Source organism: Schistocerca piceifrons, chromosome 6, assembly GCF_021461385.2.
Source record: "Schistocerca piceifrons isolate TAMUIC-IGC-003096 chromosome 6, iqSchPice1.1, whole genome shotgun sequence".
Lineage (NCBI taxonomy): Eukaryota > Metazoa > Arthropoda > Insecta > Orthoptera > Acrididae > Schistocerca > Schistocerca piceifrons.
Genome location: NC_060143.1, coordinates 512,515,607 through 512,540,831, shown reverse-complemented (window position 1 = coordinate 512,540,831; position 25,225 = coordinate 512,515,607). Strand labels below are relative to the sequence as shown.

General features: G+C 41.0%; 1 protein-coding gene across 1 annotated transcript in view; it reads left to right on the top strand.

The window, feature by feature from the left end:
• Positions 1-25,225, top strand: part of LOC124802409 (WW domain-binding protein 4) — a 111,208-nt gene that overhangs the window by 64,455 nt on the left and 21,528 nt on the right. The window contains exon 2 of the mRNA XM_047263168.1: positions 18,784-18,856. Within this exon, the coding sequence (XP_047119124.1) occupies positions 18,784-18,856 (73 nt within the window). The remainder of the gene's footprint in view (positions 1-18,783; positions 18,857-25,225) is intronic.

Here is a 25,225-nt window from a genome sequence, read left to right as displayed (position 1 = left end):
AACTTTTCCATCCGTTTATAAACTGATTGTGTGTCCAGAAAGTTTACCGCCTTTTATTAAATTGCGAATATGTTTTCGCAGTTCCACACTCTCGTTTCTTTTCTTCGTCTGGAATGCAGCAGTTGTGCACAGTGACCCACGGGAAGTAGCACATTTCAGTTTCTAAGATGAAGATGTAGATGTAGATGTAGATGTAGATGTGCACGCACCGTCTGCCTCATTTAATCGGACCCACTAGTTTGCCATTCAGCTCAGCATGGAAATTTGGCCATTACATGGGCGTATTGAGGCAGTGGATGAGGTCAATTGTGTGCATAGGGCGTTGCGGCTGTCCAGCGCGCAGTGCACCTTGTAAGAGACTGCGATTGCCGTGTTCCAGACCGAAGGACAATATCCAGGGGGATAAAACAATAGGTGAGACGAGTTCTATAACAAAACTGAACCACGACGGACTTGAAATAACAGTTCGAACGCCGGAAATTATCCGATGAATTTGCGCAGCTCTGAATCGAAGCCCACAGCGATCTGTCCGTCCCTTGGGCGTCTCTGCAGAAGATCGTGAAACTGGATTTAACATTTAATCATTTTAAGCTGCAACTGGCTCAAACAGTTATGGTCTGGGGACGAAGTGAGTAGGCGTAATTTCTGCACAACATTGCTGGACAGAAGTGACAAGGCTGGCGCATGTCTAACAAATCTTGTAATGAATGGGTTTCACAATAAACAAAACTTCTGATATTACGAGGACAACAAACCTGAAGTTCATTCATGAAAATGCCCAGTGTAGCCCGAAGGTCGTCCGTGTCTGTTGTGCTGTTGGACAGTCCAGTCCATTGGAACCACTGGGCCCTATATCTTAAAGGACAACAGTGAATGTCAGTTACGAGCAGTATGCGACCATGATTAACAATTTCTTCACTCCACAGCTGCAAGGACGTTGCCGTCTGAAGAGATAAGGTCTAAAAGACATAAGGTTTCAGCAAGTTGGGGCTACAACTCATACGTCCCGTAATTCAACGACTATACTGAGGCGCCGCTTTCCACATGTATTACCGGCGTGATCTCGATCTTTCAGCGCTTGATCTTTTTCTCTGGGTTCATCTGAAGAACAAAGTTTTTTCACGGCGACTCCACAATACTGATGAGTTGGAAGCCGTAATCCTGGAGGAGATTGAGGTCATACCTCAATAACGATTGTAAACGTAATGAGTAACTAACGCGAACGGCTTCAGCAATGCATTGCCATGATGGAAGCCATTTGTGTGATGTTCTTTTTAACAAATATATTCATGTTTGACTTTTAAGTAACGGCAATGTGTGTAGTACAGTTGCATATGGGATATATTGGTGTAAATGTACGCTAACCCTCATAATAACCAAATGAAAATGTACTTCTTACCATGCGCCATCTCGTAGTTTACAGCGGGCCTATTGGTGATGGAATACTTTTCAGTTGGCGACCTGAAAAGGGGAAAATCTTTTTGAATTGTTTAAAATCGATCATCGACAAGCTATGTAACAGTTTCCCACGAAGGGACACGGTCTTATACAAGAACGGATAAATAAAATAGGTAAAAATTGTAGCAAAAGACACTGAATTGCTAAAAAAGGAAAAGAAAAGCTGATACCTAACATAATATTTGTCGAGCTCGAGCCAGCGATATTCCGTTCCTCCCCGTCAAATTTGTTTCTAGCACTGTATAGTACTCGTTAACAGTACAGATAACCCCTTTATCTGAAGATTTTTTTTCTCTAAAGCTTGCTTGACCCTATAAACTGGAAAAAAATACCACTTGGGGCCCAATCTCGCGACACTCTGTCGGGAAATTTCGGAGAATATACATTCGACGAAGCCAGTGCCGTAGTTATGCTGGCACCATAGTATATCCAGCGTAAGGATCGTGAGAATAAGATTAGCGAGGTCAATCGCGTATTGGTGCATGTAAATAGACAGTCACTTTTCCTCACCCATTACGTGAATGTGCTGCACTCTCTTCTGAAATGCACAATTTGTGTTGGTCTTACCAGGGGAGCACATGGCATTCGGATTTTTGTAATTTTTTTGTGTAGGGTGAATCACCTAAAATTTGCACCGCAAATATTGCAGAAATGGAAAGTGCTATTGATGTGCAGGGTTGACAGAATGGATTGGTAGTCAGGGGATCGTATTGTTCCCCAATCAACAGTTTGTAATAATACTTAGAAACTGTATTTTTTGTGTAAGAATGCCTATTGACACTAACATACTAAACATAGTGTAAATTGGAATGTCATAGGTGTTTGTTGCAGGATTCTATTGCGAGTCGTTTACTAGATACTGTATTTTGAAAATTTCACTCATCAATACTTGTACAGTACCCGCGGTAGCACACACGAAAGAACAATACAATTGCATACACTAGTTACATAGATTCTGACCGGTAACGAGACAATTGACCATTAAATGTTGTGTTTAAAATTACCATCGGCAGCAGCAATACAGGCTTCCAGTCAGGTATGGAACGACTGCTGCACATATGCTAGCATTTCAGCAAAGATGCCCTAGCAGGTTGCAGGTAATATGTCGTTACATATCACTGGATATAGTTGGTATGTCCTTGTAGACAGTGTCTTTCAGCCTTTCCCACAGAAAAAAAAATCTGCAGATGTCAAATCTGGGGAAGGGGCTGGCCAGGGTATAGGTCCTCAGCATCCAACCCAACGATTTGGAAACAATTTGTGAAGACATGATGTAGTACTTCGTGCAGAGTGGGCTGGACAGCCATCATGCTGGTACCAAAGGTTGCTCCCAGTGTGCAGTGGAACGTCATGTAGCATCCGTGGAAAATGGTCTGTTGGGAGGCTGTGATACTTGTGCGCTTTCAGTGTTCCGTCTATAAAAAACGGGCCTGTGATCTAATGATTCACTATCCCACGCCACACATTTACACTCCATGGGCGATGACGTTCCACCTAGTGAAGCCAACGGGAAATGGCAACAGGCCAATAGTGCATGTTTCGACGGTTTAGCCGGCCGGTGTGGCCGTGCGGTTCTAGCCGCTTCAGTCTGGAGCCGCGTGGCCGCTACGGTCGCAGGTTCGAATCCTGCCTCGGGCATGGATGTTTGTGATGTTCTTAGGTTAGTTAGGTTTAACTAGTTCTAAGTTCTAGGGGACTAATGACCTCAGCAGTTGAGTCCCATAGTGCTCAGAGCCATTTGAACCATTTTTTGCCTCGGGCATGGATGTGTGTGATGTCCTTAGGTTAGTTAGGTTTAAGTAGTTCTAAGTTCTAGGGGACTGATGACCACAGATTTTAAGTCCCATAGTGCTCAGAACCATTTGAACCATTTTTGAATCGACGGTTTACCAGACCATGATTCGTAAATGTGAGTTCATCACAAAACAAGATACATGATACATCTGGAGTATCCTGTCTTATTGCACATGTGCAGAAGTTAACATGATTCTCAGAATCGTTGCCATGCTGCTCTTGGTGGAGAGAGAGAGAGAGAGAGAGAGAGAGAGAGAGAGAGAGAGAGATGTGATAGGGATGGAACCTATGTCAATGGAGAATGCATGGGTCACGTGCGTAAAACATGCCATTTCTGCTGCTTGGACTGTCACACGCTGACTAGCAAGTCGCAATGCATTCAAGGATGTGAGAAAACTTAACAGCATCGTACCTAGAAATTGCGCAAGTTGAATGTCATAAACAGGTGTGGGTGTGGAAATTTTTCAATAAACGGTATGTCGTAAACAATTCTCTCCAGAATCTTGCAACAAACATCACTGACTTTCTAATTTACCCTACTTTTAGTCTGTTAATATCGATAGATATTGTTCATTTAAAAACGTGTATGTTTTCACTTAAAATAGGTATGATCTTATTGGAGATGGTAGCCTTTCCTTCCTCTAACTTTTCAATTGACTTAAGTACGAGCCGGACGAAACACCATTATGATGTAATGTTGCACTGCTCAGTAGCGGACGTTAAAAGTGAGGTTGTGAGGGAGTTTCCGTCTTACAAAACGTCGGAATGTTGTATCAGCATTATCGAACTAGCGCTGGTAGTAGTTGCGTTAATCATTGGCAAAAGCAAAATTAATTATTGATGTTCTTGACAAACATCATATTGTACACGCTGCTGTGAACTGAAATGACAGGAAGCGCGTCCTGCAAACATTATACAACTTGAAACTTCGCTCTAGAAAATATGCAAACAGAGCAATAATATTTCGAATGTTGTACACATTTTTTGCGTCTTTTCTTTTCCTAAATGCCAAATAATGTACTGTTGAAAAATATTCATTAAAAGACGCTTTATTTTTTTTTCTCATATTAATACGTGGTGTAGACCTTCCTTTGCATGTCTCTTCTAAAATATGAATGAATTTAGGCTCTTTCAAGAGATAATACTGGTAGAAAAAATATAATTTCCTCATGCAAACTTCTCAGTTTGTCAAGGAAACGAGCAAGCAATAATGTGAATACCAATAGGATACAAGATCCACCATTTTAACATGCGCAAGCGCAAAGAGAATAGGTTAACTGCAATGCTAGCAGGTGATACCACCATCCCGTCAACGTCAGAACTTTCCTTCAGATAATCTCTGACGTCGCTCTGTTCCGTTGGCGCTTGGTGTGAATACCACTGTGTGAAAAGCATTGTGGAAAGTTTTGACATGAAGTCACGTTGTGTCCAGTGTAAACAGTTTTTACAGGGCCAGTTACAGCGGGCGCTACACTTTAACAAGCACGGCTGGTCACGGTTGATTTTTCACGTGTACGAATCACTGCAAGAGGGGAAAAGAGAAATAAATGAAGGGAAAACACCTTAGGAGCTAATGAGCGTTGAATATTGAAACTTCTCATTTCGGGGTCTGGCTTCCTACTTACCCACTCAGCCACCGAGGTACACTATCAGAAGACTACCGTTTCAAAACATCAGCTGAATCGTGATTTGACGATCTACTTTAACGATACCACGAAAACTTTCAGAATAGACTTCAGAGGCGCGTCTGGGGCGCTCGCAAGTGCTTGTTTAAAGTCGCTTACCCAGCAATAAGCAGTCGTATATACTGCTAGTGCTAGATCCCTACAAACATACAGTTCACGTTACAAAGCTTTATTCATTTACTTACGTATTTATTTATTTATCTGAGTCCAAAAACACCAAAACATAATACAGCAAGCGACTAGCCTGGAAATGGTTGTAGGTTACTTATCTAACGACTTCCAGGGGCAACAAAAATTGATTTTCAATATTTCGCTTGATTATTGACCGAATATAAAAATTTAAAATGCTGTCATAATCTACTCACTAAGATGTAAACTCTTATGTTAAAAGTTTAACAAAATAAGACAGAATTACAGTTGGAGATAGTGTGTTTGGCTTGAGAGAGCGTAACTGGCGGTGGGCAGATATCCTGAGTTTATTCTTTTAGCAGCTGAGAATGAGAGCACCGACTTCCAATAAATTTTACATATAAATCCAAACCTTGGCGATGACACCCACAACAAAACGATAGAAGGGAAAAAAAATCCTCTCTTACTACATTTTCGCCGCTCATGCAGTCAAACTTCAGCATCATACACGACGATTTAATTTATAACTTCTTTACTACTAACTGTATTCGCAATACGTTTTGCAGACAGTCTTCACTTGTACCACTGAATGTATCTGCAAAATTATATCATTGTACGACACATAGTTCAGGACATATGACTTCAAATACAATTAGCTGGATGAAATACAAGCTTCTGCATAAAATGGCGCGCAGTAAATCTTCAAAATCAGGCATAGCTTTTTAATTATTACGTCTTTACAACTAACTATATACGCAAAACACTTTGCGGACAGTATCCACATACAGCACTGAATGTACATGCAAAACTATACCACTGTACGACACATAGACGTCATATACATTGAGAATAGTGAAAAACTAGTTTTTGCTTAAGCTGTTGCATAAATTACCCACACTATATTCATCCAGTGTTTCGTAATCAGAATGATTTATGACTACCAACAAACTTAAAGTATAATTTCATGCCTTTTTCCAAACTTTCGCTTACATGCATTTGTAAAGCAATCAGACGTTTGAAGCTCTTTTATACATGGGGGTTCGATTCTTTAAAGAATCGTGGGTTTACTTGTATAATCCTAAGAGTAAAACCCAATATTAACGCTTGAGAGAATTTCAGGCTTTGTGAGATCAGTGTTCAGCAGTTAGAACGGCGCTGTCATTAGCTGCAAACACGTCACAAGGTTCGCTCCGAACCCAGCCTTGTCCCACATTCACGAAATCCGTCATTCGTACCTCACGTCTTCAAATTAATTTCACATCCTTTCACTGCTGTTCTTAGTCTGTAGACGGTCATCCAAGTCCCATATTGGAGATGGCAGGCTGATACTAGCTTATCTTTTGCATCCACAATCCTCCCGGGGACTTTGTTCTCCACAGCTCAGTTGGGCGGGCTTTTGCTGAAGTTTGGATTGGTGCTGCTGTTGTAAGAAGGAAGCTTTTTCTGGATTTCGATCGTGGTGGAGAAGCGTGTGTTACATATAATGAATGCCTGATATGTTTCTTACTGCTTTTTTCAATATCTGTTGTTATCCGTCTTCTTGTATTTGGCGTTGATCGTAGGCACCTTTTGCGGCGTGTCTCGTGAAGAGCCACATCAGGTTGATTAGTATGTGGAGTTCCTCCAGATTGGAGCGGCAGCAGAGGAACATAGAGCAAGAGCGGATGCGCAGAGGATGCTGGACTGTGCTCCCCGTGTGGAGTTTGTCGGTTTGCGGGCGTGATTGATCCTGGTGCATACCTTCTGTCTGGTGTCTGTACAGTGCTGTTTGCAAGTAAAGGGACAATCCAGTTGCAATCCTAGGTATTTGGAATGAACGCAGTGATTTAAATTGCTTCCTTTCCAGGTGATGTTCAGCTTTCTTTTGCCTCCTTCATGCGGATGTGGTTTCAGGTAGTTGTCATAGCAGACAGCAAGTTCTTCGAGAGCAGATGTTAGCTTGGATTCTCATTCTTCAAACGTCGCTCCTTGAGCAGCGACAGCAGTATCATCTGCGTAGGTGCAGGACCGGATTCTTGTGTTGGAATATGTATTATACTGGGTGTGCCTCCCAAGAGTCACCAGACGTAATTTCTCTGATGTTTCGTCCGACATTTACGATTCCATTTTTACAGTGTGTATCTGGAGTCTTCTGAAAATAATTTATTTCGTTACTGAAACAGAATGGAATCGTTTAGTTTTTACCCCTCAGAAAATTTCATTTTACCCCTCAGGGGGTAATTATCCCCAGGGGAATTACTGCCTAAACACATTCCTATACAGAGAGAGCGAGTCATTGATCTCTAGCGGCGACGTGATGGGCAGCCCTTTCGCTTTCGACACCCTTTTTGCATGGGCCAGCAGGCACTAGTACAGCGACGTAGCGCCCCTCTGAGAGGTGTCTAAAGGCTTACCTGTCACACCGGTGTCTAGTAGTAAAGGACGGGCTCTCTCTGTACAGGTAGACATTTTAAGTACTCAACAAGACCGTGCAGATGGCACCGAGGGTGATGCCAAACTGGGGAGGTCTTCGCCGTTTATTCACACACGTGTCAGTGTCACGAGCCACAGGAGGTCGCGAAACTGGGGGGCTGAAAAACCATAAACACCCTTTAGAGCAAAAATTGCGGTCGCGCTACACGACAACGGGATGCGATCTCGTTCAGTGGAATTGCAGGCCGACGATGCCTTTAGAGAAGGGTTGAATCGTCCGACGGGTGTTTGCAGCGTCAAAGGCTGTGAAGACCGTCTCCCTGTTGCTCATCGGACTGTGAACAGTCATTTTGGGGCCGGCCGGGGTGGCCGAGCGGTTCTAGGCGCTACGGTCTGGAACCGCCCGACCGCTACGGTCGCAGGTTCGAATCCTGCCTCGGGCATGGGTGTGTGTGTTGTCCTTGGGTTAGTTAGGTTTAAGTAGTTCTACGTTCTAGGGGACTGATGACCTCAGAAGTTAAGTCCCATAGTGCTCAGAGCTATTTGAACCTTTTTTTGTCATTTTGGGCTTCTAAATGTGTGGTAATCTGACCCCTGGCCTTTTTTCGCGTGTGTCAGTACCTTGTAGTTTGAAGCTCCGTCGAGCCCTAAGATGACGTTGCAGGGCGCTCGCTTTTGCAGCATTACAGAGGAAGGCTGTAGGCGCGTGTTAGCCAAATTTCAAACTTATACGCCGCAGTGGTAGACAGTTGCGGGGTTCCGAAAAAGCGCCCCTTTAATTTTGTTTCGCAGTGTAGATTTATTGACGTAAAACGGTACGCACTGTCGAATGTTCGAAGAACGTAGTCTTCGTTATTCTTCCTCATTAAATGTACACTACTGGCCATTAAAATTGCTACACCACGAAGATGGCTTGCTACAGTCGCGAAATTTAACCGACAGGAAGAAGATGCTGTGATATGCAAATGATTAGATTTTCAGAGCATTCACACAAGGTTGGCGCCGGTGACGACACCTACAACGTACTGACATGAGGAAAGTTTCCAACCGACTTCTCATACACAAACAGCAGTTGACCGGCGTTGCCTGGTGAAACGTTGTTGTGATGCCTCGTGTAAGGAGAAGAAATGCGTACCATCACGTTTCCGACTTTGATAAAGGTTGGATTGTAGCCTATTGCGATTGCGGTTTATCGTATCGCGACATTGCTGCTCGCGTTGGTCGAGATCCAATGACTGTTAGCAGAACATGGAATCGGTGGGTTCACGAGGGTAATACGGAACGCCGTGCTGGATTCCAACGGCCTCGTATCACTAGCAGTCGAGATGACAGGCATCTTATCCGCGTGGCTGTAACGGATCGTGCAGCCACGTCTCGATCCCTGAGTCAACAGATGGAGACGTTTGCGAGAGAGCAACCATCTGCAGGAGCAGTTCGACGACGTTTACAGCAGCATGGACTATCAGCTCGGAGACCGTGGCTGCAGTTACCCTTGACGCTGCATCACAGACAGGAGCTCCTGCGATGGTGTACTCAACGACGAACCTGGGTGCACGAATGGCAAAAAGTCATTTTTTCGGATGGATCCAGGTTCTGTTTACAGCATAATAATGGTCGCATCCGTGTTTGGCGACGTCGCGGTGGACGCACATTGGAAGCGTGTATTCGTCATGGCCATACTAACGTATCACCCGGCGTGATGGTATGGGGTGCCGTTGGTTACACGTCTCGGTCACCCCTTGTTCGCATTGACGGCACTTTGAAAAGTGGACGTTACATTTCAGATATGTTACGACCCGTGGTTCTACCCTTCATTCGATCCCTCCGAAACCCTACATTTCAGCAGGATAATGCACGACCGCATGTTGCAGGTCCTGTACGAGCCTTTCTGGATACAGAATGTGTGCGACTGCTGCCCTGGCCAGCACATTCTCCAGATCTCTCACCAATTGAAGACGTCTGGTCAATGGTGACCGAGCAACTGGCTCGTCACAATACGCCAGCCACTACTCTTGATGAACTGTGGTATCGTGTTGAAGCTTCATGGGCAGCTTTACCTGTACACGACATCCGAGCTTTGTTTGACTCAATGCCCAGGCGTGTCGAGGCCGTTATTACGGCCAGAGGTGGTTGTTCTGGGTACTGATTTCTCAGGATCTATGCACCCAAATTGCGTGAAAATGTAATCGCATGTCAGTTCTAGTATAATGTATTTGTCCAATGAATACCCGTTTATCATCTGCATTTCTTCTTGGTGTAGCAATTTTAATGGCCAGTAGTGTATTTTTTCCAGCGCTGCACAATCATGTAACCTACACCCAATTCCAACCAGTATTACTACACTGCTTGTAAAAAAAAAAAAAAAAAAAAAAAAAAAAAAAAAAAAAAACCGCACCGAGAATGGGAAGATGAAACGAAATGAAACTTCACAGGTTAAGAGGCTATATGATGCTATTTAATTGCTAACAATATCGAGTCAAATTTACAAAGAACTTACCACTATGAAGTTGTAACACCTTCTGGCCTGTATACCTGAGCTGATATGGTTGGGAAGGGGTTCATAGCGCTGTTGTACCCTCTCTCGGGCGAAATGGCACACAGCTATTGTAACTAGACCTGGATACTGGTACAGGGACACAGTTGACGTCCGAGCTATTCCCAAACATGATCTATCGGGGACAGATGTGGGGATCTTGCTGGTCGGGGAGTACCTCGCCATCACAAAATTTTTAAAATAGAAAACATAGAAGTCTGATGCTACCGCTGCTAGACATGTGAGCAGCCCATAGTGTCCTCCATTCTATGTTTTCTGTTTTAAAAAAAAATTGTGACTAAGCTTTATCGCTTGATGTTTGTTTTATACGTGACATGTAAGTACTATATCTTTTCTTTTTATACTGCTAGTCAATACTTACACTTATAAAAAATGTTCCCTAAAACTTTGTACTTATGTTATAGGCCTCTTTAAATGTTTTATTTCTGATGAAGGCACTCTTACAAGTGGCCGAAACCTAGGTCAAACTGACCTCATTTTTGCGACCGGAGGCTGTTATTGCTTAACTTTTAATTATCAAAGCTATTTTTTATTAGATTTAGAAATAAAAAATCGCTGCATTTGACGAGATTCAATCGTACGACTTTTTACACATCAGGTGTATCCGCTAACCACTGCGTTACGCTAATTCACATCGGTAGATAGCTGCATATGACTCTGTGGCCCGGTCGCAACCATGAAGTGCGGCCTTCCGATCTCTGTGAATATAAGAATATAATAACTTATATGTAACGCTAAATCACGTCTTGTGCCGAATGATCCGTAGTGTTCGGCTAGTGCTCTGTATGAAGCGTATGTGTTTCACAGGCGTCGTTTGTGTGTGTGTGTTTCGGGGGGGGGGGGGGGGGGGGGGTTTGTGGCAGTTTGGCAACGGCGAACGGTTCAAGCGTGACGTTGAGCGCTCTATTTGGAGGAAATCAGCTCTAAGGCGTGGATTGTGAACTATCAAGTAATTTTAATCGGACTGTAGTTACATTAGATTAGATTAGTTTTTCGTTCCATAGATCCGTGCTGAGGAGATCCTCGTGGATGTGGAACATGTCAATTTTTTTTAAGCTGAAATAACAATACTAATAGTATGAGTATATACAATAATCATTTGTTTCTATTAAAAAATCGTCAATTGAGTAGAAGGAGTTGGCCACTAGTAAGTCTTTCAGGCTCCTTTTAAACTGATCTTTATTTGTAACTAAATTTTTTATGTTTGCTGTCAAATTATTGAAGATGAGTGTTCCTGAGTAGTGGACCCCTTTTTGAACTAAAGTAAGTGCTTTTAAGTCCTTGTGCAGATCACTTTTGTTCCTGGTATTGTACGTATGAACTGAGCTGTTTGTTGGAAAAAGAGATATATTATTTGGGACAAATTTCATTAAGGAGTAAATATACTGAGAGGCAGTCGATTTCTTTTGGCGAGGAATGTCCTCTCTGCGTGTGCTAGATCGCATTTTATGTCTTCGTTGCTTCGTCCGTCATGTGTTGTTTGGCTTCCGAAGTAACGAAATTCCTACACTTCGTTGTCCCCTTTTTGATGGTATATTGTCTAATTTTGTTTCTGCTACTCCTCGCTACTTCCATCTTTCTTGGGTGCTCATTAGACCGTTCATTCCGTTCAACAGCGCATGCAATTGTACCTCACATTTTTTCGAGGATGTCAGTATCATTAGAAAACCTTATCATTGATATCTTTTCATCCTGAATTTTAATCCCACTCCTGACCCTTTCTTTCATACCTGCTGTTGCTTCTTCGATCTACAGAGTGACAATGGGTGTTGGAAGATTCCTGTCTTACACCCTTTCTAATCCGAACATTTCGCTCTTGGTTTTTCATTCCTAATTTGCCCTCCTGGTTTTCACCCGTGCTTCCCCTTAGCTTCGTCCTGTCTTCTTCAGAATTTCTAACACCTTTTATATTGTCTAGCGGTTTTTCTTTGTCGACAAATGCTACGAAAGTGTCTCGGTTTTCCTTAAATCTTGAATGAGATTTGCACTCTGCAGCGGAGTGTGCGCTGATATGAAACTTCCTGCCAGATTAAAACTGTGTGCCTGACCGAGACTCGAACTCGGGACCTTTGCCTTTCGCGGGCAAGTGCTCTACCGCCTGAGCTACCCAAGCACGACTCACGCCCCGTCCTCGCAACTTTACTTCTGCTTCTTAAATCTTGCTTCCGTTATTAGAAATGGCTCTTCGGTACCTTTTCCTTTCCCAAAGCCAAACTAATCGTCTCGTAACAAGAGTTTCGCTTTTCATTTCCATTCATCTGTATATTAATCAGGTTAGATCTGATTTTCGTATTTTAACGGGGTTGCAATTATTTTTGGTATGCCATACCGTAGATATTTTCCTTTGCCATTACGGTCTATAAACACCGCATTTTTAAGTGATTATTAACAACGCCTTAGAAATCGAGTCCGATTTTAAAGTATCTGTATCAGAAACAAATATACCACCCGTTCTCAAGACTGCGAGAGATATTAGAAAGGAGGCAAGACGTTGCAGCAACAGAGAGAAGAGTTGTGTGGACCCTCGGGCCATAGGTTGAAGCGGCGGGCAGTTACATTGCCCCTCTCCCGGGCTGCTTTATTTTTAACAGTCTCGCGACAAAAATCAATCTCAACTACCCATTGTTCAGAGTTTCAGGCACCGTTTTAGCTTCTATTTTTGCAGAAGAAGCGCGAGCAAAGCCCCGCTACCACAGAGCGCTGATATTGGGCCCGCTGTTTTGTTTGACGATCGACTTGGCCTCGCGTTCCGTTTGGTTGCGCAACATTGTAGTGCTTCTCCACTTCTTAACGTTACGTCCGCCAAGAACTGGCGGAGTATTTTCGCCCCTTCATTACGTGATTACCTTCCCCTAATTCTCATTGTTGAAGCCTATTATGAGGTGGTACTCATGTTTTAAAGTTACGTGATGCCTTTCAGCAACACTGTAGTGGCCCTGAGCAGTTATGTTTCGTACACAACTTTTTGAACGTTTGAGCAAATGTGGGCTTTTGCTGTGTATCCTTCGTCCGCCTGGAGCTTGAGATCTTTGTGTGTATGTTGCAGTCTAATCATTTGCACCAGCGCAAGTATCAACCCATTTCCCTTCCGACCTGAGGAACAGAGGAATAACCTCAGAAAAGAGATGAGATAGTTCATGTTAATAATAATAATAATAATAATAATAACTTTATTCAACATCGAATGGTACACTGCACATGTACAAAGAAACAGTAATGATTAAAGTTATTTGTACAATACACAAGACACATTGTTCTGAATACGTCATTAATTTACAGCAAAATTGCAATAAGATGTTAACTGATTTCTATTCACATAATTTCACAAAGCATTTGTCGTTCTTCATATAAGTATGGTACTCTTCTAATGTGTAGAAAGGGTGTTTTACAAAAAATTTCTTAAGCTGATGTTTCAGTTTAATTGTAGGAAGAGCCATGACTGCACTAGGCAGTGCATTAGCTAATTTTATACTTGCGTACTGAGGCCCCTTTTCGTAAAGTGCTGTTCTGTGGCTGCCAATGTAAAATCTTCCTTTATTTCTAGTATTGTACTGGTGGAAATCTGAATAGGTGTTTGGGTGCAGTCTTTTCACAAGCAATATGGCTTTTAGAATGTATGTGTTTATAACAGTTAACACCTCTGTTTTTGGAAACAAGTTGCGACAAGATTCCCTATTTTTGCTCCACAGATTATTCTCACACCCCTTTTTTGAAGAATGAGTAGCATATCTAGATTATCTTTGGTTGGTGCCCCCCAAATTTCAATACCATAGTTCAAGTAAGAGGAGAAAAGAGCGTGGTATGCAGTCTTTAGGACTACGGTGTCTCTACAGAACTTGCTCATGGTACTGATTGAAAATATATTTTTTGACAACTTAGTTACTAGGAAGTCAATATGTGTGTCCCATTTCAGGTTGCTTTGGATTGTTAAGCCAAAGAATTTTACACTAGACTCTTTCTTTACCAATTCGTTGCCCATGTATAATTTAATTTCATTATTCAAACTACTTCTGTGAAACTCCATCAAACATGTTTTACTGGTGCTTACATTTAAGCGGCTTTCATTAAAAAACTGAACTATTTCTTCTGTCACATTATTACACTCGGCATCTAGTTCATTACATGATTCCTTTTTACATACAATGGACGTGTCATCGGCATACAGAACAATTTTGGAATTTATAGTACAGTATTTAATATCATTTATATAGATCAAGAACAGAAGGGGGCCCAACACCGAGCCCTGGGGCACGCCATATTTTATGTACGTGATCTCTGATTTGTAGACACCACTTTCCATTTTAAGTAGAACAAACTGTTTTCTATTGCTCATATAACACTTTATTAGGTCATAAGTAGCGCCTCTAATGTCCATGTTCCATAGCTTGTCTAATAGGATGTCAACGTTCACACAATCAAAGGCTTTTTCCAGGTCTAGGTATACACCTGCCACATGTTCCTTGCTTTCGATACCCCCTAACACCTCTTCAATTAGTTGAGCAGCTGCAGTGCTAGTTGATTTACCTTTTAGGAATCCATTTTGATTTTTGAACATCAGGTTGTGTTTGTTAAGAAAGTTTATAATCCTGTTGTATATAACTTTCTCAATCTGTATCAAATTCCACGACTTTTCCTTACACTATTACTATTCTTGCACTTATTACAAGGCTCTCCAACTAACTGCATTAAAAATTGCCAGCAATTTCTCGCAGAAAACGCTAATAGATTATTCTGTGGAATCTGCAGAGATGAACAAAAATGATATGATGAGACCTTAATTTGAGTGATAAGTCACCTAGGCACCAACCAATCTCCTAGGCTTTTTATGGGGGCAGGATCTTCTCTATCCATCTCCTCTTTCCAGTTTAGTGCTAACAAGCTCAGTTACATATCAACAGATGTACCATATCGATTACCTATCTCAAATGTTTCATTTATTTTTCTGACCGTGTTTGTTTCTGTAAAGAAAAAAAGGTGATACTTTTTTGACCTGTTGCAGTAATGTTTTCCTGTGAGGTGGTGTATACAAATAAAAATATAATGCATAGTTTTGGACACACTATCATGTCTTTCCATGCCCTTTTCGCAACATACCATTTAAGGTAAAATGCTTATAAAAAGCACTCAGATCTGAGCATCCAACATTCTCTTAATAATTAAGCACTGGAGATGGCTGTTGACATTACATCAGTGTAATGCCACTGATTGTTCAACACTGTTTAAGTCATTCTTATGACTCAAAGTAGGCTGGAAATATTTGATCAGATTTGGAAGTGCTGATTTTATACTTTACATCAGTTAGAAAGCACAGAAATTAAATAAAACGTTCAGTTGACTTTTGGGATATCTGATGTAACTAACACTTTTGCCATTAGCAGGATCTATCTACATGCTACTCTGCCAACTACTGTGAAGTTTATGGCACAGATTACTTAGCATGATACCACATCTCAGGATTTCTACCTATTCCAGTCATGTGTAAAGTGTGCAAAACATGACTTTTTGAAAGCCTCTCTGTGTGCTGTAATTAGTCTATATTTTGTCTTCATGGCCCTTACAGAAGCAGTATATCAGGGAACGAATAATATCTCTAGATCCTTCTCTTAGTATTGGTTCTTGAATTTTTGTAACTAGTCTGCCATATATATATATAATCAGACAAACATGTGACCATTTGTGCTACCCTTCTTTGCATATATTCAATATCCCCAGTTAGTCCTATTACGTATGGGTCCCACATATTTTAGCAATGTTCCAAGGTGGGATGCACGAGTGTTGTGTAAGCAGTCTCCTGTGAAGACTGACAGCATTTTCCTAGTATCCTGCCAGTGAACTGAAGTATGTCACCTTTCTTTCCCACGACTGAGCCTATAAGATCATACCTCTTTGTATCTCTACAAATTGTTTGATCTAAATATTTGTATGAATTACTGAATTCTAATTCTGAGTCATTGATGTTGTACCTTTATTTTTCTGATTATTTAAAGCAAATTGCCAATATTTGCACCACTCTGAAACCTTATAAAGATCTAACTGAATATTGGTGCAGCTTTTATCAGACAGATATACTACATACAACAAATGGCATCCCTCAGGGATCTGTCCTTGGCCCTGTTCTTTTCATATTGTTCATAAATGATCTCCCAGAACACATACCAAATGCCAGCTCCTTTCTGTATGCGGAAGATACAAATATCCTGATAACCAGTAGAGGTGACACATTGCAAGATGCGATTAATGAAACTACTTGTCATTTACAATCATGGTTTGAAGCAAATAGACTACTCATAAGTATTCAAAAAACTGTAAGTATGAACTTCCATACTAGACAAAATCTAACACCCTTCAAAGCAGTTATAGTTATTGGCAAAGATGACATTACGTACAGGCAGGACACCAAATTTCTTGGACTTACCATCAGTAACACACTAAATTGGAAACCACATATTCAGGCATTGTCACAAAAGCTTAGTAAAACCTGCTATCTATTACAATCATTAAAAGACACAGCCAGTGTAGATACCTTGAAGCTGGTCTACCATGCCCTGTTTGAGTCTGTCTTGAGCTATGACCAAATCTTCTGGGGAAAGAGCTCTGATTCTCTCACAGTTTTCAAGTTACAAAAACAAGTAGTAAGAATAATGAAATGTAAAAAAAGAACTGAACACTGTAAACCACTATTTCAACAGCTAAAAATCCTGCCACTGCCATGCCTCTAAATATTGGAACTAGCTTGTTTAACAGTACAGCACTTGGACGCCCTCAACAGAAATGCAGACCGCCACACACGTGACACCAGAAACAAAACACAGTTACAAATTATAACCCACAACACAAAATTATATGCAAATGGGGTTAAATGTATGGGCGTTAAAATATAGAAGCACCTCCCAACAGACATAAAAACAAGCAAAAACCCAAACATAATGAGAACTAAATTAAAGGAATTGCTACTAATCACTGTTTATATTCTGTACATGAAGTTCTTGAAACAAAATTTTAATTACTTACAATAAGCTGTTTATTCAGTTGTAGATGTTTCTACTTAGTAAGATAATTTAATTATTGTATCTTATCTGTATTCTGTCTGTATCTCATATATGTATTCTGCTGTGTGAACTATGTACCACAATATTTTAATTACTTGAAATAAGCTGTATATTCACTTGTACATATTTCTACTTAGTAAGATAATTTAATTATTGTTTGCTACTCATATTCTGTCTGTATCTCTTATATGTATTCTGCTATGTGCAGTATGCACCACCGTCATCTGTCATCACACACCACCTTCTTTATGTTTTGTCTATATATCCTATGTATATTCTGCTATGTGAGTTATGTACCACTACTGTCATCTCTCGTCAAATACCATTTTAACATAATTTTTCAAATTGACTTGTCCTATATCATGATGTGCTTTGCTGTACAAATTGTATAATCTACAGGACCAATAATAAATCAAATCAAATCAAGTCGAGTACTTCACTATTAATAACTGCTTCGGCTGTGAAAAGTCTGACGTTACTATTAGTATTGTCTGCAAGGTGATTCACATACAGCATCAACAACAAGGGTCCCAACACATTACTGTAGGGAGCACCTCTACATCTGTCAATGACTCTCCCTCCAAGGTAACCTGTTGCATCCTCCCTATAAGAAATCCTCAATCCAGTCTCAAATTTCATTTGTTACCCCCTACATACCTTCAACAACATGTGTGGTGTCATACTGAGTCCAATGCTTTTTGGCAGTCAAGAAATACAGCTTCTACTTGACTGCCTTGACTCATGGCTTTCAGAATGTCACATGGGAAAAGAGCAAGCTGAGATTCACATAATCAGTGTTTTTAGGATCTGTGCTGTTTGGTATATCTCTTCAAAACATATAATTTATTTGAGTACAGCACATGTTTTAAGATATTATAACAAACGGACATAAAAGGGACTGGGTACTAGTTTTGTTGATCACGTCTGCTGTCATTCTTTTAGACAGGTGTGCCCAGTCCGTTTGTCCAGTCGTTGGGCACAGCTTTTTGTTCCAGGGTTCTGTGGTGTATTATGGTTTAAGTGGAAGCTAACTCAGCTGCAGATTCTGTATAGAACATGACAGGTATCCCATAAAGTCCTGGAGGCCTGTTTTAGTGATTTTAGCTGTTTCTCAATACCACTGACAGCAGCATATATGTCACTCATCTTTGCAGTGGTGAGAGAAAATGAATTGGGCCTGTGCATCTGCTTCTTCATAAGTGAAGGAACATTTGAAAATGGAATACCGTGGAGGATCCTTCCATTATGCATTGCTCCACTAGGAGCATGTATGATCAGTGTTCGATCAACTATTCTGTTGGTGTATGGAAATGAAAAATCTTAGGGAGGAATAAAAATGTACATGGGCCACACACACTGTTTGGATAGTAATATACTATGTGATGGGTTGTAAAGACAGAGAGAAAGGGAAGCAGATGAAATGGAAGGGATGGTAATAATAAGGACATTTTAAAATAATGTAATCACTATAAGGGCGGAAAGGATAGTTGTCTGAGTGTAAGCACTCATTTGAAATGATGTTCAATGCAGAGAACCAAGTTTGAGTTCAGAGAGGAAAGGTGTAACTTTTTTTTTTATGGGATATAAGTACTCGTATGAATTGCTGTATTTTTCACTTCTTATAAAATTTAATTCTTTTGCTTATGTGCTACATTATTTTTTGCATCTTCATTTTCTGTATGTCATTTCTTCTTTATTTTAGGGCTGATTACTGGAAATCACAAGCAAAGAAATTCTGTAAATTTTGTAAATGCTGGATTGCAGATAACAAACCTGTAAGTATGGAATTGTCATACTATTTTGGGAAATATATTTTTTCCTTTGTCTGAAAGCAAAGATCAAATTTTGTAATTATTTAAAAATATTGTTTCCTGTAACAACTCCATTAAATTTTTCACATTAGCAAATAATGTCATTTTCTTGACACAGAGTTCATCAATAAAAACCACAATTTACCAAGTGAATTTTTCAGTTGCAAGCTGGAGAAAAGAGAGAGAAAAATAAGTAAATAAGTGGTGTGGTTGTCAGTATCAGGCAATTTTAATACATGTAGTTGCCTTAATTTACCATTGTACTGTCTGAGTTATTGTTGCCTATCAGGTATTTGTCACCTTTTGTGTACTTAGTATGAAGCTTCATAAACTAATGTGTTAAACTTGTAGTACCAATAGAGGAAAATGAAAGAGAAGTGGAATACCAGTGTTGGTGTTATGCTTATTAGGCAAGTATTTTGGAATCACTGATATTGAATATTTACATGTTGAGGGGCATAAGCTAATATCATGCTATTGTAGATATAAAGGAAAAGGGAGGGATGGTTTCTGTATAAAAAAAAAAAAAAAAAATGCCAGTCACATGGAGTACAGGTTAGTGGCTACTAAGTTGAATGGTTTTTGGGGAGACTTCAGTATTTATTTTCTGCATTTAAACAACTAAACAAGGAAACAATGTGTTAATAAGCCAATATGGTATCAACACAAACAGACTCCTGTGTGCTGAGGCAGGGGAACCGCCGCTCGCCATCTGGCGGAAACTCCTCATGGTGTGACGAGTGTGTCAATTCCTTGCCTGTCCTACCTCCCCTACGTACCCTACCATTGTCTGACCGCCTATGGAACATCTCTTTTTCCAGTCGTCCCAGGGCAACGAGGCCATTTGGGATTCATGCCAAGCATTTGCTTGAGCCCCTTGGTTTGGAGTGTGTGGCACCCCAACTCCAGGGTTTTACCTGCCTGCCTCCCTGGTTGCTCCAGAGGCCCAGCATCCTTTTAGACTTGTCAGAGTACCGGAGGAGCTGCACTCTTGCGTTTGTTTTTACGTCCTTATTTTATGATATTTTAAACCGGCATCCGGACCATGTACCAGTATTTACGGATGGCTCTAAACAGGGGGACTCTGTTGGTTGTGCTGTTGTTTTCCCTGATCGAGTCGTCAAGTTACAGCTTCCTGTGGCGTTTACCATCATTGATGCCGAATTGTTTGCGATCTTGTGGGCATTGGAGCAGATGAGATGTATTCCCAGTCTTAAGTTTCTTATCTGTTCTGACTCCCTGAGTGCCCTTCCGACCATACAACACTTGTACCCAGCGGATACGGTCATCCAGAACATCCATGATGCCCTACTCCACCTGTAACGGCAGGGGAAGGAGGTTTCTTTCTGCTGGGTGCCGGGGCACGTGGGTATTAGGGGAAACGAACTGGCGGATGTGGCTGCCAAAGATGCATGTTCCCTCCCTCAAGTTGTTGAATGTGCCGTCCCCCTCCATGCTGTTACCTCCCTTTTGCGTTTTCGTTTTATGCGTCAATGGGAAGAGGAGCAGTTGGCAGTCAGTGAAAATAAGCTTGCGTTTGGTCAAGGCCACCACGCGGCCATGGCATACGTCCTACCAGTCGTGCAGGCGGGATGAGGTTCTCCTCACTCGCCTCCGCATCGGGCACAGTCCCTTAATGCATATCTGCAAACATGTGAAGTCTTAGAGTCAAGGGGAGTGAAGAATGAGAGAATAATTGTTATGAAAATAAAAATAAATATAAAAAATTACTGACAAATAAAAACAAAACAATAACCAAAATCAAGGCCATCTATTTGGAAGTACACATTTTTTGCGTACCATGAAATCAGAATCTGCTATTGATTAACATTCAATACCATGTTGTTCCAACCAATCCATTGTAACATGCTTAAATCCTTCTTGGTATTCAGTCCATAAGTTGATCAATATATTGCTGCCCACATATGTCCCACTATCTTATGAATAGCTTCTTCATCTAGCATGTAGAGGTGTCTTACAATACACATTACAAGCTTAGACTGGTCCCAAGCAGATCAGCAAATACTGGAGGACATTCCAAGTATCTTATCCTTGTCCCCATGTAGGGGTAGCGTCTTTAGTTAGTAATCAAAACGTCACTAGGTCCTGGGTTCAAATTCCACCTCTGCTTAAATTTTGAATGATAATCAGCATTGGCAGCCAAAGACTTCCAACATAAGGAGTCACATGTCAAAGAGAGTGGAGGCGCAGACAGAGATTCAGGGCACTCTCTTGCTTTTGGGGTTTGAAACTACCCCTAAAGGCAGAAGAACCAGCAATGATCAATGGCATGAGGATGCAGAAGGCAATGGAAACCACTGCATCAAAGACACATAATGTGTGTCCACAGGACATGTGGTCTGTAATTCAAAAAAATGTCATGATGATCTCTCCATTGGCAAAAGATTCCGGACCAAGCGAGGTGGTGCCGTGGTTAGCACACTGGACTCGCATTTGGGAGGACGGCGGTTCAATCCCGCATCCAGCCATTCTGATTTAGGTTTTCCATTATTTTCCTAAATAACTCCAGGTGAATGCCGGGATGATTCCTTTGAAAGGGAACGATTGACTTCCTTTCCCATCCTACCCTAATCCGATAAGACCGATGACCTTACAGTTTGGTCTCTTCCCCTAAACAACCCAAGCCCAACCAAAAAGATTCCAGTATAGTTTCCCATTTGGATCTCCAGGAGGGGCTGCCAAGGGGAGGGTGACTGTGAGAAAAAGGTTGAATAACCAATGAAAGGATAACATTCTATGAGTTGGGGCATGGAATGTCAGAAGCTTGAACATGATAGGTAAGCTAGAAAATTGGAGAAGGGAAATGCAAAGGCTCAATCTAGATGTAGTTGAGATCAGTGAAGTGAAATGGACAGAAAACAAGGATTTCTGGTCAGATGAGTATAGAGTAATATCAATGGCAGCAGAAAACTGTGTAACAGATGTAGTGAATGTGAAGGTATGGCAGAGAGAGTGTTGCTGTGAACAGTTCAATGGTACAGTTGTTCTTGTTGGAATCAACAGCAAACTGTCACCGACAACAATAGTTCAGGTGCACTTGCTGCCATTGCAAGCTAAAGGTAAAGAGATAGCAGGATACTGAACGAGTAGCAGTAGTAAAGGGAGATGAAAATCTAATAGTCTTAGGGGACTGGAATGCAGTTGTAGGGGAAGGAATAGAAAAAAGGATTACAGGAGAGTATGGGCTAGGAACTAAGAATGAGAGAAGAGAAAGACTAATTGGGTTCTGCAATACGTTTCGGATAGTAATTGTGAATACTCTATTCAAGAATCACAAGAGGAGGTGGTATACTTGGAAAATTCGGGAGATAAGGGAAGATTTCAGTTAGATTACATCATGATCAGGCAGAGATTTTGAAATCATACGTTGGATTGTGAGGCACGCCCAGGAGCAGATATAGACTCAGATCACAATGTAGTAGTGATGAAGAGTAGGCTGAAGTGTAAGGATAACTCAGGAAGAATCAATATGCAAAGAAGTGGGATACAAAAATACTATGAAATGAAAAGATATGCTTGAAGTTCTCTAAGGCTATAGATACTCCAGTAAGTAACAGCTCAGTAGGAAGTACAATTGAAGAGGAATGGACATCTCTAAAATGGACAATGACAGAAGTTGAAAAAAGAAAAACATAGATACAAATAAATTAACTGTGAATGTTCCATGGGTAACAGAAGAACTACTTCACTTGGTTGATGAAAGAAGGATGAACAAAAATGGTCACAGCAATTCAGGAATATAGAAACACAAGTTACTGAAGTGCAGGGAAGCATGAAAAATGTGAAGAAATCGAAAAAGAAATGAATGTCGGAAGGACTGATCAACATTTAGGAAAGTCAAAACAACCTTCGGTGAAATTAAAAGCGAGGGTGTAACTTTAAGAGTGCAATGGATTTCCACTGTTAAATGCAGAGGAGAGAATGGATAGGTGGAAAAAGTATATTGAAGGCCTCTGTGAGGGGGAAGATTTGTCTGATGGGATAGAAGAAGAAGAAGTAGGAGTTGATTGAGAAGAGATAGGGGATCCGGTATTAGAATCAGAATTTAAAAGGGATTTGAAAGACATAAGATGAAATAAGGCATAAGTGATAGATAACATTCCACCAGAATTTCTAAAATCATTGGGAGAAGAGGCAGCAAAATGACTATTCACGTTGGCATGTAGAATGTATGAGTCTGGTGATCTACAATCTGAATTTCAGAAAAATGTCATCCACACAATTCCGAAGACAGCAAGAGCTGACAGCCTGCAAGTCTGAGAGTTATTGTTCAATCAGCTTAACAGCTCGTGCATCCAAGTTGCTGGGAAGAATAATATACAGAAGAATGGAAAAGAAAATTGAGGATGTGTTAGATGATGGTCAGTTTGGCTTAGGAAAGGTAAAGGCACCAGGGAGACAGTTCTGACATTGTGATTGACAATGTAAGGAAGACTAAAAAGAAATCAGTATGTGTTCATAGGATTTGCTGATGTTGAAAAAGTGTTCGTCACATTCGACAATGTCAAATGGTGCAAGGAAATTAGGGGTAAACTCGAGGGAGAGATGGGTAATACACAAAATGTACAAGAGCCAAGAGGGAATTATGATAGTGGAAGACCAAGAATGAAGTACTCAGGTTAAAAAGAATGTAAGACAGGGTTGTACTCTTTCGCCCGTACTGTTCAGTCTGTACACTGAAGAGTCAATGAGGGAAATAAAAGAAAGATTCAGGAGTGGAATTAAAATTAAAGGTGAGAGGATGTCAATGATACAATTCGCTGATGACATTGCAGTACTAAGCAGAAGTGGAGAAGAATTACAATTTCATGATCTGCTGAAAGGAATGGACAGTCTCATGAGTACAGAATGTGGGTTGAGAGTAAGTCGAAGAAAGAAAACTTAATATCAGGATTGGTGGTCATGAAGTAGATGAAGTTAAGGAATTCTATTACCTACGCAGCAAAATAACCAATGACGGACAGAGCAAGGAAGACACCAAAAGCAGACCAGCATAGGAGAAAATGGCATTCCTGGACAAGAGAAGTCTACTAGTATCAAACATAGGCCATAATTTGAGGAAGAAATTTCTGAGAATGTATGTTTGGAGCACAACATTGTATGGTAGTGAAACATGGACTGTGGGGAAACCAGAATAGAAGAAGTTTGAAGCATTTCAGATATGGTGCAACAGACAAATCTTGAAAATTAGGTGGACTAATAAGGTAAGGAATGAGGAGGTTTTGTGCAGAATTGGAGAGGAAAGGAATATATGGTAAACACTGACATGAAGAAGGGACAGGATAATAGGACATCTGTTACAACATCAAGGAATGACTTCCATGGTACTAGAGGGAGCTGTGAGGATAAAAACTGTAGTGGAAGACAGAGATTGGAATGTAGCTAGCAAGTAGTTCTAAGTGCTACTCTAAGATGAAGAGGTTGGCACAGGAGAGGAATTCTTGGTGGACCACATTAGACCAGTCAGAAGACTGATAACTCGAAGGGAGGGAGGTTTCCATGAGAAGGGCCCAGTGTGCTCAGCCATTATCATCGTGAAAGATGAATCTGTCACCAAAATGTTTACTCTAGGGCAACAGAATGTGTTCCAGGATCCCTTCACAATGTTGCACAGTCTTCAAAATTGTGCTTGAAAGCGAAGACATGTGTCCAACATTTGTGCATGATACCCATCCAAAATATGATGGACACACCTCCCTGGTGAACCCATTAGATTTCATGTTCCTTGTGGGGCTTACAAGCCATAATTTGTAGGTTTCAGTCATCATCTGGGTGATCAGTGTGAAGTGAATCTTCAATGTTCTGTTTCTCATGATACTGGCAGAACGTCCAAATTATGTTGATGTGGTGTACACCAATTCAGTGGACAACTTCATGTAGTGACACACCCTTTTTGTATTAAAGTGACAATGCCCACATGGTCTAAGCTTGAAATGATTCTTTCAGGCACACTGATTGGCTGAACAGTATGTATGAGTTGCACTGTCTGGTTCGTAACTAAAGATGTGGCATGCTCCACTAAATTGCACTGAGAATGCAGGTTTACTTTTCCCTCCATTACCGGGACTGGTTTGAGAGCATTTTTCTACATAATCAACTTTTATTTGGTGTCCCCCTCCCCCCTGTTTCCCTTATACTCTTTCACCTATGAAGTATTCGCTACTAGTCGTGATGTGCACTGAATTCAAATACTGCATATGGGCTCCCCTAGTGCCCACTACAGTCTGGCACCCCAGGCAGTCGTTATTAATTGTGACACACCCTGTATAGAAATCATACATCTGTGACGCCTCTGGCACCCTTCTCAGTGTA